The 16,892-nt window shown below is 47.6% G+C and overlaps 1 protein-coding gene across 1 annotated transcript in view; it reads right to left on the bottom strand.

Moving 5' to 3' along the window:
• The window catches only part of LOC125757338 (phospholipid-transporting ATPase ABCA3-like), a 50,193-nt gene that overhangs the window by 27,186 nt on the left and 6,115 nt on the right, over positions 1–16,892 (bottom strand). The window contains exons 5-7 of the mRNA XM_049412815.1: positions 16,044–16,199; positions 11,751–11,973; positions 87–286 (exon numbers count right to left, since the gene is read on the bottom strand). Coding sequence (XP_049268772.1) covers positions 87–286; positions 11,751–11,973; positions 16,044–16,199 — 579 coding nt within the window. The remainder of the gene's footprint in view (positions 1–86; positions 287–11,750; positions 11,974–16,043; positions 16,200–16,892) is intronic.

Genomic DNA, 16,892 nt, shown 5'->3' on the forward strand with positions numbered 1-16,892 from the left:
CTAGAGGGTCTCGAGGGGTTATACGGTACATAGATTAGGGGTGATCAGGATTACCAGCGTAAATACGAACTACTGGTGACGCTTACCTCAATGAGCGTATTGGCCCCGACGTCTCCAACATTGATATTGTACGTTCCACCACGACGAAGATAATTAAGCGGCGCAGAATATTCGCCATCTTCAATACGGGCTGCCGGTACGTGCTTTTGAAAGGCATGGGTCAATTCGTGAAGGTCATCGTGGATGGCGCCTTCTTCCACGGTCACGCGGATCCAATAACCCGTACCTGTGCGCCAGAGAGTATAACACGCGATTGCCGTTGCACCTGCGCAGCTTTCGTACGTAAACGGATGCGAAGCTTACACACCGTATTCATGTGATATTCATGATTGCGTTGCTATGGGCGAGAGAAGGAGGAGAAGATAGAGAGAGAGACACACACAGAGAAAGAGAACGAAAGAAAGAGAAAGAAATAGAGAGATATAGAGAGACAGAAAGAAACGGGAATAGAGAGAAAGAAAGCATAGCCCACTATACACGGCTATAGGAGGTGGAAACATCGAAACATGGCTATATATAGCAAGGAGGTGGAAAGAGAAGCGAGGAACAGGAGGAGCGGAGAGGGTAAAGCATAACGTGGCCGTGTATAATACAGTACAGCAAGGGGGTGGGAAAGGGAAGTGAGGGTGAGGGGGAGAGAATGGAGGACGGGAAGGACACCCGATTCGCTGTCTCCTCAGTCTTCGCACCCCTATAGTGTGTAGCAATTCTGTAATGACACCAGAAATGTAAGCCACTTGGACCACCTTGATCCTGGCGCGTAATTACTTGAAATAGTGGCGTAAACAGATGGCGTAAACAGCGCTTATAAAATCACCATAAACCCGCACGCACGTGCACGTGTACAGTCATACATAAATTTTGGGTTTTGCGTCCCATAAACGCGATGTATAATTATGAGAGGCGCCATAGTGGAGGTCTACAGAAATTTTGACCATCTCGCGAGACCTCAAGCCTTTTTCCTTCATAAAAATGCGGCGATCCCGCGACCTTCGAGTCAGCAGTCAAGCACAATAACCACTACAGCGCGGCGAGTCGTACAGGTATACATACGCAAACGCGCACATGCGGACATGCAAACATTTTGAGTTAAAGCGGAGAACTTAAGTTTCGAAACCACGATGCGTTTTCCTCAGGGCCGTACCCAGGAATTTTTTTCGGGGGGGGGGGGGGGGGGGGGGTTTGCGTGTAGAGCGGCTGCCATTTTTTAAGATTTATACTGGCTTATTTTTGTGAATAAATCAAGTACATCGCTTACTTGTAATAATTCGATGGTACTTTTCAATTATTTGTACCCAAATAAAGAAATTGGTATGTCAACCTCAAATTCTGGTTAAAGCAAGAAATAAGTTTGGACAATAGCACCACCAAAGCCGGGGACACCGCGACCAACGGCTCCTGATGAAGTAACACAATGTAACCACGGTACAAAAACGGTATGTATGTGTTACAAGCTGCCACTCTAGCGTCGCCAGCGCGAAGTCGGCGACGGGAATGGCAGCAGGTTAGGTCGTTCCGTACGTAAGCAGAGACAGTGAAGAGATCAGAGACGTGTGTGGGGAAAAACAAAACTCTAGTGATATTGCAGCACGAGGAATCTAGTACAACACTTAATACCAACTAACAAAATACATATAAAATCAATAAATCAGCTTACAAGAGAGAAGTATTACAAACTACACAAAACTAACCAACAATAAACTACAGATGAGAAAGTCCGAAGGTATAAACAGGTGAAGGGATACCTGTGATGACCGGCAGCGTTGAGTCCACGACGATCGGATGCAAGAAGTCAGAGAGAGTTCTGGCACAACTGCGATGTCGGCGGTGTTGCAGCGCTGGTGTTTCCGGTAGGCTAGTGCTTGAAGCCGATCTCGGGCAGGTTGAACTTACTCGAGATTCAAGCACCGATGCCTACGTTACAGACGTTAATTTCGCGTCACAACTAGACGAATGGCTAAGTTTAGGTGGCCAGCCGATACGGAGCCACAACCACTTAAGGGATACTTCTTGATCTCCTTCTACACCATGTTGGTCAGCAACTAGACTGCTTAGCAAGGCGAAATCCTGCGCTTAAATCGACCTCCGTGTCCCCTCATTCTCGTCCTGGGGGAAAAGAGACCTCTACATGGGTCCAGTCATGCACGTTTCATTGTTAGAAACTCCACCCTAAAAATATATTGACCGCGTCCCTTTTTAATTAGGAGAGGGTCCTCAACTGAGCGAGAGTGACAACCTGTTGGGGTTCTCTCATACGGCTTGTCCACAAGCAGTTTTGCCCGTGGGAATGGTCAGTTTCCTTGGTTTCAGCCGGTGCGTCTTGCAGTCTACAGCTGGTTCGGGGTGCATCGCGGCCTTTGACGACCCTGCCGACGCCGCCGTAGGTACAAAGGATCAAACATCGGCGACTAACGTTTGAAGAAGAACACCCCATTCAGTACTTCCCTGCACTAAAGACCAGTCTTTTCATGAGCGAACGGTTCCACCGGTCAGCGGGGGAGTGCGGCGCCCGTTAATTTGCCGTTACGCCGGGTCGCAAAAATGGCAGTCCGTGACAGTATGTATGCAAGCAAACAAACAAGTCGCCCGACATTCCGATCTTCTTGTTACCGTTCGCACATTCTGCTTGCTGGATAGTTTCCTCGTAATTGCGAAGAATAGAAGGGTTGAAGCTTGGGCTAGCTGGGTTTAGCTTTTAATCGACTCTTGAAACATAGAGGGAAGTTTAAACGAGGAAGTTTTTCCTTCTCGGCAACTTGCAAAATTCTGTGAGGACTTGTTCTGGGGTCACTTGAAGTTCTCGATGGATGCTGAGCAGTGCTAGTCCGGTCAATCTGTCGTTGTTCATATGATTTCGAAGGTAGCTCCTCAGCCTTCTCAGTGTGGAAAAAGTCCGTTCCGGGGTCGACGTCGACACGGGTAAAGTCGCCAGGATAGAAAGTAGGCTGTGGATGTTCGGAAAAAAGTCGCGGTTGCACATCTCTAAGGCCTGTAAAGCACAAGCTGGGCGATTCTTTTCTTCGATCTGGCAGCATTTGTTCACCCACAGTGTGAACTCTGCTTCGATGACATTAGCGGAAGGAATATCATCAATATCAGAAAGGCTAGCCGATGCGCAGAATTTCGGCAGCAGCATGTTAAGGCCAACCACGACCTTCTTATGGGCATCGAACCGGTCTCTTAATTGATTTTCGAAGTCAGCCAGCAAAGGCAAATACACATTCCTCCGGTAGTACTCTTCGGGAGTAGCAGAAGGTACGTTGCTTCTTTGCATCTGCCTTCCAGTGATGCGTGGTAGGGCCATCTCAACATTTGTGATCTTCAGCAAAGAGAGCGACTTCAGAAAAATCTTATTAAATTCCGTTTCCGCACTAGCCCTTTTTGTGGAAAGAACGTCTATAACATTCTTTACGTGATCGCACGCTTGAGCCAAGTCACAGTCAATTTTTTGAAGAAACTTGCAAAGTGGCAGTGTCAAAGAGAAGAGGTCGCTACAGATCTGAAGCGAAACGACAAACTCGGGCTTCGTAATGGCATTGAGCAGTTGAGAAGCTTTTGATGAAGTATCAGATGACGCGGCCTCTTCTTCCAAATATTCGAGGAATTGTACAATAGGCACGTACAGTTCAAGGAAACGCTGAAGTGCATCGTGACTCTCTACCCACCTTGTTTAGCAAAACGAGAGAACTGATTTTCTTTTTTCTTGTGTTAAATCTTCTACTTTGTCTCGCAGTTGCTTCGTCCTCTGTGGCGAAGCTCTCACAAACGTACAGGTTGAGGATACAGTTCCCAAACAGTTGCGGATGCTGGGGAGTTTGCATGCGTGAAGCAGAGCAAGGTTCAACGAGTGGGCGCTACAATGCACGTACAACGCTTTGGGCGCTGTTTGACGAATGAAGGCTTGAACACCGTTAAGGTGGCCGCTCATTGATGCCGCGCCGTCGTATCCTTGCCCGCAAAGTAGGTTCAGGTCAAAGCCATGACCTCTAAGGCTGTTCAGGATTGTGCTCGCCAGCGCCTTGCCAGTGAGATCGTACACGGGAACGAAATCTACAAAATCTTCTTTAAGTATGGGCACTCCCGACGTGTCGTGTCCAACGTACCTTACACATAGGGAAATGTGGGCGGTGCGAGATATATCAGTGGCCTCGTCAGCTAGAACTGAAAAACACGAACCTGAGTTGACGTTTTCAACTATCTTTCTTTGTATGATTTTACCACAGAGGGTGATCAACTCATTTTGAATTTTTGGGCTCGTGTACAGCGCATTCGCCGGAGATGTTTCCATGTGAGCTCTCAAGGCGGCATCTCCACATTTTGCTCTCATCCTAAGCAGTGCGCGGAAATTTCCATCATTTTTCAATGGCAGCACTTCAGACATATTTATCGGACCAGAGTCGTCTGTGCCGCGAAGCGGTACTTCTTGCGTGCCACAGAAAAGGATTGTTTCTATTATTGGCAGCAAGTTCTTGCGGTTTTCTTCCGCCTGCTTTTTAAGACCGTGGTCAAGTTGTGTTAAGATGTCATGCTGTGAGCGGGACCGGACTGCTAAAAAGTTCTCCGATAGCGTTGTTGACATGGCGTGATAACTGCTGGATGCGTGGCTCTTAAAGGCGTCCATGGCTTTCTTGTAATTGGTGAACTCCTTAGTTACAAAACAGCCCAAGCGCTGGTGCTCCCCTTTTCCTGCACACTCGCTTGCGAAGACTACGCAATATTTGCATAATGCTCCTTGAAGCTTCTCTGAATAAACAAGCCATGGGTAACGATCTACCCAGTGAGGTTGGAACTTCAGATTCCTTTTCCCTGTGGCTGGATAATCATAGTTAGCCGGAGGGGTCCACGGATTGAGCAGCAGCTTCTCCGTCGTCTCTGGATCATTTACATTATTGCTTTTCGAGACAAACAGTCCCAAGTCCAAAATATTCGCACTCGTCGCACAGAGGGGAGGCGAACCAGAATGTGTAGGTGCCATGCCACTCACCTTCCTTGGGCATTGCCCAGTGGTAAAGGCGTCACTTTGCCCAGCGTTGACTGTAGAACAAAGGTCACTTGGAGTTGCACTGCGGCCACCATCATTTTCCGGCGGCGCATGGGTGTCCTGCTTGTGTTCGTTCTCAGGTGATTCACATAAACCGGTGCATTCTCCTGAGTCGCTACAGAAGTTCCGACGCGCTTGGCTTTCCACCAGTGCTGAGGAGGGCGAAGTTTTATCCTTCGAAGGAGGCGGTTCTTCTCCGTCCGCTTCATCGGTTCGAACTTTCTTGAAGTAAGACGCAAGACTCCTTTGCTTCGTTGTTGCAGAGTGTCTTTTCATTTTGCTGCCGCAATCCTGTGCACGCACACAGAAGTGGCCAGTGGCTCCAAAAAGACGTTTGCGACTGCTTCGACTGCCTGGCGTGAACGGCGGGCGATGTTTTCTTCCTCTCTTATCCACTTTACAGTGGCTAGAATGTAGAAGTGTGATGAACGCGCCGGCTCCCGCGTGGCGCATGTGTTTTCTGAACGCCGCTACAGCTGGTGTGCATGCAGGACCATTATTGTACTCCCGCTGCAGCAAACTGGATTAACGCTACTTAAAGACCTTTTCACAGAAGACTCCATGGGCACTCCATACTCCCCTTAATATACGTGAACCCCCCAAGAATGCACTGCCGAGACATTTGCACTCCCGTGGTACAGTCCAGAAAGCAGGTGTTGCTCCGTTCCTGTGAAAAAGTCACCTTTTCACAGACGGCTCCCTGGGCGCCTGCATAATTCTCTCTGGGCTGCGCTAATTAAATAGCCGTGACCCCCCAAAAATGCACTTTGTAGGCTGTGACGTCAGCCTCTGTACTCCCGCGCGCAGCCCAGCTTGGCGGCGTTTTTTCTCTCCTGTGAAAGTTGACCGCTGGTGCCGGATTGTGTGCCGGCTGTATCCTCGCTTTGTGTGCTTTGTAGGGAGGCGCATATACCTTGTGTGTACAGAAGAGGTAGATTTCCTTGCGTGTGGTTAAGGTTGTTCGAAGTTGCTCGGATATGCCAGTCTTTCAGTAGATGTCATCTTCGATGATTCGTTTCGGTGGCGAAGACTACAGTTTGAGAAAAGTTTACCCTGCCACGGCCGCTGGATAAAAAGCGCTTTTTATCTAGCGGCCGTGACCCTGCAGCCTGCGTCCTCGGAATGCGCCGCTGAGTTTTTCCGCTTAGGGGTTTCGTTCCCTGGCAAATTTGCGCACGTCGTGTTGGTGTTGCCGTTGCTGTCGAACTGTTTACTTTCACAGAAGGAGACGCGCTTTTCGTAGAAACCCAAAGCCGACACGTGCGGTCCGCACAGACGGATAACTTCTCCAGCGGCAATGCACAAGGAAAGCATCTGGAATCAATAAAGGAGCTGCTACGGGGTGAAAGACGAAAAAGAAAAGACTCGAAGGAACGCGAGGGCGAAGTGCAAAGCTGTACAATAGGGCAGGTGCGCGTGCGGGGGAGGGAGCGCTGAGGTGTTCTGGTAGGTTTGAAGAAAGGAAGAAGAGGGAAGCAATGCCAGGAAAGTTGCAGTGTAACTTTGGCAGCTGGGGGTCGCTGTGAAGGCGTGTAAATATTTTAGTATCACCCGAAAAGTTAAAGCATCAAAAAAATTTCGGGGGGGGTCAGAACCCCCTCAACCCCCCCCCCCTAGTTACGGGCCTGGTTTTCCTTAATGGGGTTATAAATTCAAGTACACAGGCGCTTTGCATTTCGCCCACAGCGAATTGTGGCCGCTGTTGTCAGTAAACAAACACGCGCCTCTCGCGCTTAGCAGCGCATAGCCATGGCCTCTAGGCCACCAGTGCGGGTTCACGCGGCATGCCATTCCCAGGATTTGAGGACATTTGTGCGTGGCGCCATCTCTTCGCGGTCGCAACAGCGCCTCGACATAACCGAATGGGAAATGGGCGAAACAAATCATACTTATCTCAAAAAAAGCAAGCTATCAAAAACGACTCGAGGTTCTATACAGCAGAGACCTACTGGAACGTTTTGGTAAAATTGTAGTATCGCACTACAAAGAGTGTGGCTTCACAGGAGAATTGAACACCGCCCATAAGAAACACATGGGGCCCCATTGTAAAATTTTAAACACACTGGGAAGCCACGCGCTTTGTAGTGCGACACTGTAATTTTAACAGAATGTTCGAATAAGTCTCTACTGTATAGAACCGGGAGTCATTTTTTATAACTAACTTCTTTCGTCAAATAGGAATTTTTTTCGCCTATCTCCCATTCAGTTACGGTAAAGTGAGCTAGAATAGGTCACTTTAGTTACGGCAGGCCACCGCAGTCACCGACGAGAGATGGCGGTACGTGCATATGTCCCCTAAGGTCCCTAGATAAAAAAGTTTTCAAGGTAGCGACACTCATTGCTCTTTGCGCCTTCCCCCTCACTCTCGCGCCTACCCCTCCTTTTCTCCATCATTTGCGTCTGTGATTGGTGAATTCGTTGCACGTGATGCTGTTAGTGGATGGTGGTGATATTTATTATAAAGCAAAAGGTTCAAAACGAGTGCGCATGTGCATATGGTTCCAGTCGGATTCTTGCCGCGACGAAAGACGAAATCGTATCCAAGACAAGCTCTAGAAGAGGAGCGTTCCAGTTGACGCCAAGTCGGCCGAGCATGCTTCGCCGTGAATTTTGAATATGTCAAGTACTGTGCTGTCGGATGCAGCAACAAAACAGAAGGCGGTTTTTCCCTCTACAACATACCTCCTGGTATCCGGAATAGGGCACGCCGTGAAGTGTGGCTACAAAACATTTGACGCGAGGACTTCCGTGCAACGCCGTAGACGCGGCTTTGCGAGGCGAGTTGATTTGTCGCCTTCTGTTGAAACGCTACAGAACGCGCGTCTAACGCGCGTCTAGTACGTGAAATTCGTTACAAATATTTGTGCGTATGCACGTACAGTTGAATACAGCTGAAGTGGCTGCACTTTCAGGGACATTTCATGCCAGACCAGTTCGAGTCACTTGCTCTTGAACGCGGCGTAAACAGGCTCAAACGCGACGCTGTGCCAACGCTTTTTAAGTCTGTTTCTGGTACTTACCGCTGATGGTAGGGCGACGACATCGTCGCAATGTTCATCACTTCGGGACACCAAACTGGTAGAACCCCACTGGTCGTTAAGTTGCGTGCACCCGCATTGCGGTGCCGCGGTCTCTTCCGTAGTCACCCAGATAATAAAACATGCACCACGATTACCTGGCATCATGATTGCGAAAATGGATGTATTTTTCCAGAAAAAACTGTCATCGCAATGCTGCTAGTCAAGCGTTCGTTCTAGTCTGGCCACGGCTTTTGCCTGTGTGCGCACAAGCGGCTATGATCACTCGTCACAACACGGTGCTGCCCTGTGGTCAGTCAGGATCACAGGATCCAGCAAGAAGCACGTTAACTGTGCCACATCATATTCACGAGCAAAACACATTCGGAGAACTGTACGAACCGGGACGAACTACGACGTACGATGCGAGACGCCATGGATAATGGTGTGAAATATAAAACTATAACAACGTTGCCAGTTGGGTAACACACATCACGCTTCTTCTTATGTTGTACCGCTTATATTCAACTAAGTAACCTTTTATCCTACGTCGAATTTACTTTACATTTGCTATAAATATTTCTATCCGCCGTAATAACTGAACACAAACATTCCCTTTTTTATGCACGCTTTGACCCTTCTTGGGGGCGCTCCAGGCAAATAAGCGAGGAGGAAAAGGAAGGGCGTCGCTACCTTGAAAACTTGTTTTATCTAGGGACCTTAATGTCCCCTAGAGTGCCTCGATACGCTCGTTCGCCTCCGCTCCGTTCAGGGTGGAGACAAGCGCGTCGTCTGCTACAGCGGTCGCCATTACTGAGCCCAATCGTCAAGGCGCGCACTGCCGGCGCGCGGATTCGCAGCCTTTTGCTCTCGAGTAAAAACACTTTGTGCCGGATTTGCCCTCGCAAACGCAAAATCGCTCACGGAAGTCGCTAGTTAAAAGTTTCCAGGCATGCATCAGAACAAGTAATCGAATACTTTGCGCATAAAGGTGTCGCAGAACGCAGTGATACTCCCTGCCAGCGCGGCCGCTGGGCTGTGGCTGAGCGGCGCACAGCTGCTTTGTATCCCTGAGAGCTGCAGGCATCACTATTTACTTTTATACTTTGCGGGTATATATGTTCGTGCGGTGTCGTTTTGAAGGCACGACAGTTTAGCTTTATTCAGGGAAGTTAAAGATGCGGAATACTGTCTATTAGAAAGCAATAATTGAAAGGTATCATTCCCGGGACTGCCGAAACGAAAAGCGGTGCAATAATGCGCCTTACATAAAGGCGCAGAATGTACGCTTTCATGTACGTCTGAAATTATTCCAGCTCGAATTCTCGAAATGAGACACGCAGTATTGAGACGCGCAATGCAAATTGCGCGTCTCAATGCTGCGTGTGCCATACACACAGCATTTCCCAACATCCATCACCAGTGATCAATTTCGTGACGTGAGAGTCCTAAGGTCTACTCGCTGTTCAGCTAAATCTTAAAGGGACGGACAACTGGCCAGAACGGGTGATTAGATCCTGGTGGAAATGAAAAGGCCGTGAATTATAGTGACAGATTCCAGAATACTTTTCGCGATCTGAGTAGGATTTATATTTTTAAATCGCGTTTAAAAGTAACAAAAACCGGCATGTCGCGCAGCCTAGCGCGAGCGCCATGAACTAGACGTATGCAGTCTTAAGCACTTTGTTGTACGTAGTCCAATGCTTTTACACGCACCAGAACGAGGGCTGAAATTTTGAATATGTATGTTATTGTCGAATCCCATTTGTTTCTAAGGTAAAAGAAGTAAAGCATGAGATGCGGCGCTGCTTTCGTGGCTTCCAGTGAAACGGAGGCTGCGGCGCGTGCGCGAGGCGTCGGGCGGCGTTTCCCGCGTAGCTCGACTCTCGTCTGCTCTCGTCGTATCGGACCTTTGAAGAGTAGCACGCGAGTTTGCGCTGCTGCTCGCAAAATGCCATCGACTTACTGTTCTGTGGAGGATTGCTACCACTTCATGAACAACACTGCTGGTGTATCCTACCACTTGTTTCGTTTTCGAAGGCTTAGCTTGGCTTGGCTTGACTAAAATGTGATAAAGCGACCTGTGTACGGCCAAAGTACTTCTACAAGAAGCCCCAGAAAAACGCTATAACTATTGTAGAATAATTTAATAGGCTAGAAAGCAGTAGTCGCGGCGCCGCAGGCTTTTCAAACGTAACATTGCCTTTTTATACTTAGGGCATATCTTGTCACGACTGCTGGCGTATAATCGCTATCGCGCTCACCTCTCACTGTTTGCAGCATGTGATATTAAGACTGCATAATCGCTGCAGATCGAAAAACTCTGATTACAAATGTTTTACGGCGTTCTCCGCGTTACCACTCCGTGATTAGAAGCTCTGACCGGTAAGCTTCCCGTTGCACTCAAGAAAACGGGTACCGCAAAAGTTAGTTGTCGGTCCCTTTAAAGCGATTGGAATCCGCGCGCAGGTTCCGAGGCTGCTATTATATGTGACCGATTGCCGGGTGTATGCGTCTTCGTGTCCTCTTATTGAATACCTATTTTAAAATATGGCTGTATTTCCCATTTTGAAAAAATACCAGCGATATTGCAGTAAGCATCAGAATGTCGTTTATTAATTGCAGCGGATACGACTATACTTATGTAATGTTTCAATGTTTTTCAGCGCTGTGAATGCCGCGTTGAAACTAATTACCGCGTATGGTAATGTACACAAGGAAGCGTTTGTTCAGAGAAAGCAGTTCTGGCAAATTATTCCACCGGATAACGAAAAATAACATTCTCGATTTCTAGTTCCTGCTAGGAAAGAAAACACAACTCGTACCAAATACTTGCAGTTCACTATAGACGCGACAATATTCATTATCACACCTTCGTGCATAAAAAAACAAACAAAAGGAGATGCTCGCGACAATGAAAGCACGTTTTCCAAGCACACCCCGAAAACAGCGCCAAATTTATGCGAATGGTTCAAACGCGATAAAACCATTTGGCATTACCAGTTCGCTCAACATTCGATCGTGTTCAAGTGCGATAATGCGCGCTGAAGAGGCACCAACTCGCACTCAAAACCACGGCACACACATAACTTACAATAGTCTATTCTGTGACTGCGTTACTAGTAACATATACGCCGTTTCAGAAATCGTCCCAAAAGCACCCGACGTAGCAAAGGAAAGGTGATGGGAAACAGCAACAAAGCTTGCAATACTCACGCTGCACACACGAGAGGCATTCGTCGGCTGCCACTTGTCACGCTTTATCCTCACTGTCCATAAAAGTCTTCTTTTAGGATCCCTCGGGAAAGAAAACATCTTCCAATCATTCCTAGAATGGTTCGTGCACTGTGGCACGCAACATCCAGTCATCCTGCGGGACACGCGGCGGAGCAGACGGGCGACAAGGCGGTAGGCGCAGCATGCACGTTTAACCAAAGAGCGGCGTGGGCTAAAACATGGCGGACGCGCGAGTCGAGGCGGCGTCGACCCTTTCAAAGAATGACCGCACTCTAAGCGGGGGCGCGCGCATCGAGGCACTCTAATGTCCCCAAATCCTGGTCATGGTTATTCATGCATGAACGCAAAAGTGTCACAAAACGCGAAGTCCGGATGACGGTGTGTAAATCATGCACCGTGCACGATACCATAAGTGTTGCGCAGGAAGAGTGACGAGCCGCAGCAGCGCATCCTGCCGGCGGCCAAGACGGCGATGCGGTCGCCGAGCGTGTCCGCCTCCTCCATGCTGTGCGTGGTCATCAGCATCGTCTTGTCCTCGTGGAACCGCAGGACGCAATCCCAGAGGGCGCCCTTGCACTCGGGGTCGGCACCAGCCGTCGGCTCGTCCAGCACCACGATCTGCGAGTCGCGGCTTCGATAATGAACATTTGCTAAATGGAGCAGGGACCAATTTTGCTCGCGGAGATTACCTTACCACAGAAGCGGCTTTTCGACAGGTGCGGCCAGCTTTAACAATACACGCGGGGCAAAGAGAACGAGAGCACCACTGACTTCGTTAAAGGGCCCCAAACCACCCAGAGGACGAAATTTAGTTGCGGTGTTGCAGTTGTGCAGGGCTGGGCAAAGATACTTTGAAATTGTATCGCGATACGATACAAGATACTCAGGCAAGAAGTATTTGAGATACAGATACAAGATACCACAACGCCGATTGTATCCGATACGATACATTCCAATTGTATCTTAAGATACCTCGATACATTCGGAAATTTGTTATTATATATCTGTCTATACTGTAATGTAGCACTAAACGCCGATGCGCAAAAATGTTCGCTTGAAAGTTTAAAACTGCGACCATTTTTTGTTTCATTTGAATGAAATGTCTGTTAGTAGCTCAAAAGTTTTGTATTTCTTGCTGAAGGTATCTTACTTTCGTTCCGAAACAAGTTATTGGGGTCGCTTTAGCTGCATATCATGACAGCTCTTTATGCACTTCGCTGATAACGGTTCTTTCTTGCCGCTTTTGTAATTGGGTGGAGTCGATGCTCTGCTTGCTGGCCAGCTAGCGGGATGCGATTTAATCACAAGAACTTCAGTAAGAAACCTCCGCACAATAGTGCAAATACCGTTGTCAAGTTCTACCTTGCCCGTAAACGTATCATGGTTTTCGCAATACCCGATCACCGGACAGGTGTACATCAGCGAAAAGCTGGTATCGACATTCTTTCCGACACATCGTGTTTACGTAGAGGACATAAAATTTCAATTGCTTTTATATTCTACATATATGTGCTGGCGTAAAGCGTTCGTTAGCGACGTACTCAGTAATGCGCGATCTTTTAACATTTTTTCTTTCATGAGGGAACATCCGCAGCCCAGGAAACGGGTCAGGACACCGCCGCTATTCATAATACATTGCCACTTAAGCTCCGATTACCTGGTGAGAAGTAACAGCAAAAATATTTAGAGAAGACTAAAAAGGAAAAAAAAAAAAAACAAATAGAACTAAGTTAAATAGAAAAGTGGTTCCGTATCAAACACAACGAATAAGTATAGGACACGATACAGGCAGCACCCTCGAGAGCTAACAATAATTGTGGCGTTTAACGTCCCACAGAACCACGATATGATATTGATAGAAGCCGTAGTAGAGGGCTCCAGAAATTTCGACCACGTGGTGTTATACAACTTAAATATAAGCACACGGGCATCGAACTGCGGCCGGCGCGACCTACGGATTAGCAGTCAAGCACCATAACCACTAGACCACCGCTGCGGGTAACCCCTAATAGCTATGAGAATTAGGCATTTAAGGTAAGACCACAGTATATTCAGTGCCTATGTAAAATAGCGTAAACCGACTCGTTGAGACGCTCATTAGAAAAACGGAGCATTTTGTATAACAATGTTTCTCCAAACCCTTTGCTAATATCTTTGAGATGGCTGCTAGTAATTTACGTTATTATAATGAAAACTGAATTTCGCTATTTTACTACGCAGTAAGCAGAATTTTTGTTACTGTATACTGCAAGCACGCGCAGATTATTATGTATTTGATCTCAGCGTCGCCTTGACATAACAGTAAACTTAAGTAGAATATAAGTCTGTAAACAGTAGCATAAATGATGCAGACATCTGAAAGCAAGAATAAAGCAGAGAGCTCACCTTGCCAGCACGTTAAAGACATATTACCCTAAGCAGCCCCGAAAAAAAGCAATACAGAGACATAGATAATGTATGGGATGAAAAAGGACAGCTTACAAAGAACTTGTGCTCACAATCGAATTATGATTTTGAAAACTCATTGAATAAAATAAAAAGAGACGTACGCCAAAATAGATTCTATTAAGCGAGTGCTTGCTCTGTTAAATCCAGCATCGGTACCAGTGGTGTTGTAGCTGTTAGGATCTCGTTTGCAAATAAGTCAATCTCATTGCATGAAGTCAAACATGCATCGACGAGGTCCTTCAATACGCCGATGTGTGAAAGCCACGAGACGCAAAGCAACCCCTTTTCTTGCATTCTTCAGACTTCGTAACGAAGCACAACGGAGGAGAAACTTCGATAACGACACTACAGCGGCATCAGAATGTGTGCAAAAGACACCGCACGCATTGGAATATGTGGCATAGGACAGTGGCTAAGAGCGAAGTGCCATAGCACTGACACAACTAAAAAAAAAAAAAAGAAACCGTCAAAACAAAATGTCCTCTACGCGTAGATGTTCGCTCGTTTGTCTGTAGAGCCGACGCGAGCGCCACCACGTGACTCTGCTCCCTCAATACGGACGCTCAGAACTCATCCTTACCCTCGCTGGAAAACTCTGGCGTAAAGATAAAATAATGTCACTGTCTTTAGTTTTATTCTGGTGGCTTAGTGGGAACAGTATCGGCTTGAGGAGCGGAGTTCAACCAACGTTTATTCTTTCGCACCGTGGTGTTGCTATCGCAGTATCTTGTATCTTAAGATACATGATACATTCTTCAATGTATCGGAAATACAGATACTGATACACGTCTCGCGAGTTGTATTGCGATACAGATACAGGATACCCAAAGAGTATCTAAGATAGTATCGAAGATACATGTATCTTCGATACTGCCCAGCACTGCAGTTGTGCATGAGTCTGCAAGAACACGTAGCCGTTAAAATTTTTAGAAATGGTGCCGTAATAGCGGAGTTACACGCGTTTCGTGATACAGAAGAGGCCCTAGCTCGTTACGTTCTTTTCTTCGCTATGCTCAGTTCGTCGGCTCTTCTCTCCTCCTAGCCGAGTGCTCATCCACACCGTGCGAGGTGGAAGAGCGGCGAGCGCGCGTACCTGCGAGCAGACAAACAAGTTCTTTTTGTGGATGACATGAACAGACGCGAATGTTGACGTCACGACGAACGCTGGGGATTAACGAAAGGTCCGGAGAGGACAGGGGATTGCTTCTGGGAATTTGTGAAGCGCCCGCGGCTCATAGAGCTGCTACGTTTGGCATTGTTGATCCCGACGGCATTCTGAACTCGATGCGCGCGTTTACTTTATATGTTAAAACATTATCGGAGGTGGTTTAGGAGCCCTTTAAAACGTTACGCCGATCGCGTTTGGCGATAGGTGATACGCACTAACTATATGTTACAGTTAAGCACCGTAAAGTCGCTGTTGTCTCCTAGTGACACCGTAAATAGCTCAACCTTTAACGGTTTGGCTGTTGCGTTCTTCACCGTCATAACCCACGTGAAGATATAAACGCCAGTGCGAGCCATTTAGTGCAAGTCATTTTAGCTCCCCGACACGTTTTCCATAGTGGCCTGTTTAGTTGAAACAAAAATACTCTTGTCAATCAATGTGTGCCGCAAACTTCTGAACGCAACGACAACTGCGGCACCTTCTGACATGGCGTACACATTTTTAGCCCGTTCCAGGCCAAACAGGCAACCGTTTTTATCTCGTTTACACGCGAGAAGTGGATGACAATGAGTGGTGAAGTGAATGATGGTTTCACTACGTCAGATGGGGTTTCAGTGGGAGCCTGGAGTACTCCAAGGCTGTGCAGAACAAAGCGCCACTGTCAAAGAATAATAATAATAGTTGTTGAGGTTTAGCGTCCCAAAACCATTATATGATGATTATGAGGGACGCCGTAGAAGACAGCTCCGTAAATTTCGACCACCTGGGGTTCTTCAACGTGCGCCTAAATCTAAGCGCATGTGCCACTAGCATTTTGCCTCCTTGGAAACGCGGTCGCCGCGGCAGGGATTCGATCCCGCGACTTTCGGGTGCTGTCAAAGGAGGGAATGCACCTTGGTACGATGAGCGCGAGGTGGCGAGGATCAGTCCGGTAGCGCATGCGTGTGTTTCGAAGTAGTCAGAGAGGAAGATGTCGGTGCAGCTTAACTAGCTCGAGTGGAACGCCAGTTGTCAGCTAGAAAGTGTACGGAACGTGTCCATTCGAAAAAAAAAGAAAGAAAGAAATGCTTACCTGAGGGTTACCCACAACGGCTATGCCAAGTTGAAGCTTTCGCCTTGTGCCCCAAGAGAGCGAGCTGGCCAGGGTGTCGCGCTTATCGGATAGGTTGAACGCCACGAGGATTTCCTCGATGGCGTTGTTCGCCGTCGCCCAGCTGTCACCGCGGATCTGCATGTTGTAGAAAAGGAAAATGTGATGAAATCAACTCAGATTATCTCCTCTTTCTGAGAAAACGGAAATATGACACCTGATTCGCGCGAACCTGCAACACACTGCAAGCCTTGGAAAACGAGTAACCTCCTCTTCTCGCACTTTTATTTTAACCGTACCATTGGCTGCGCAGGTGCGAAGTGCGAATTCACGGGGAGAATATCTAGAAGACTTATTGCGTACATTAAAAAAACATTAATGGCATGTGTAGCGCAGAAAACACCACTGAAAGGACGCAAGGTGGGCAGAAGCACAAGAACAAGGTCACTTTGCCGACTAGTCACACCTACGGAGTGAAGAAATGTAACTGAATCACAGTAGAAGATTCGGCAAGTTTGTGCTTTATGATCTTGCTACACTGCGCAGAAGAAAACAGGGACCACGCACGAAACAGACGGGGACAAGCGCAGTCTGTCTCCGTCTGCAGTTTCCCCGTCTTTGTTTTATTCTGCGCAGTCGTGTGCTATAGACTACGGAATATGACGTCACAAAGCCGACTCTCGTAATACGAGGTATCGAAAAGCTGTTTTCTTCGCTTGCTTTCTCTCTCTCCTCTGTTACTCTAAAAGTAGGCCTAACAGGCGAGACTGCATGCACACGGCAGGCTGTGTTCATTATGATTCGTTCCCGTTCGGCTTTAATCTATGCGAA

Source organism: Rhipicephalus sanguineus, chromosome 2 (assembly GCF_013339695.2).
Source record: "Rhipicephalus sanguineus isolate Rsan-2018 chromosome 2, BIME_Rsan_1.4, whole genome shotgun sequence".
Classification (NCBI taxonomy): Eukaryota; Metazoa; Arthropoda; class Arachnida; order Ixodida; family Ixodidae; genus Rhipicephalus; species Rhipicephalus sanguineus.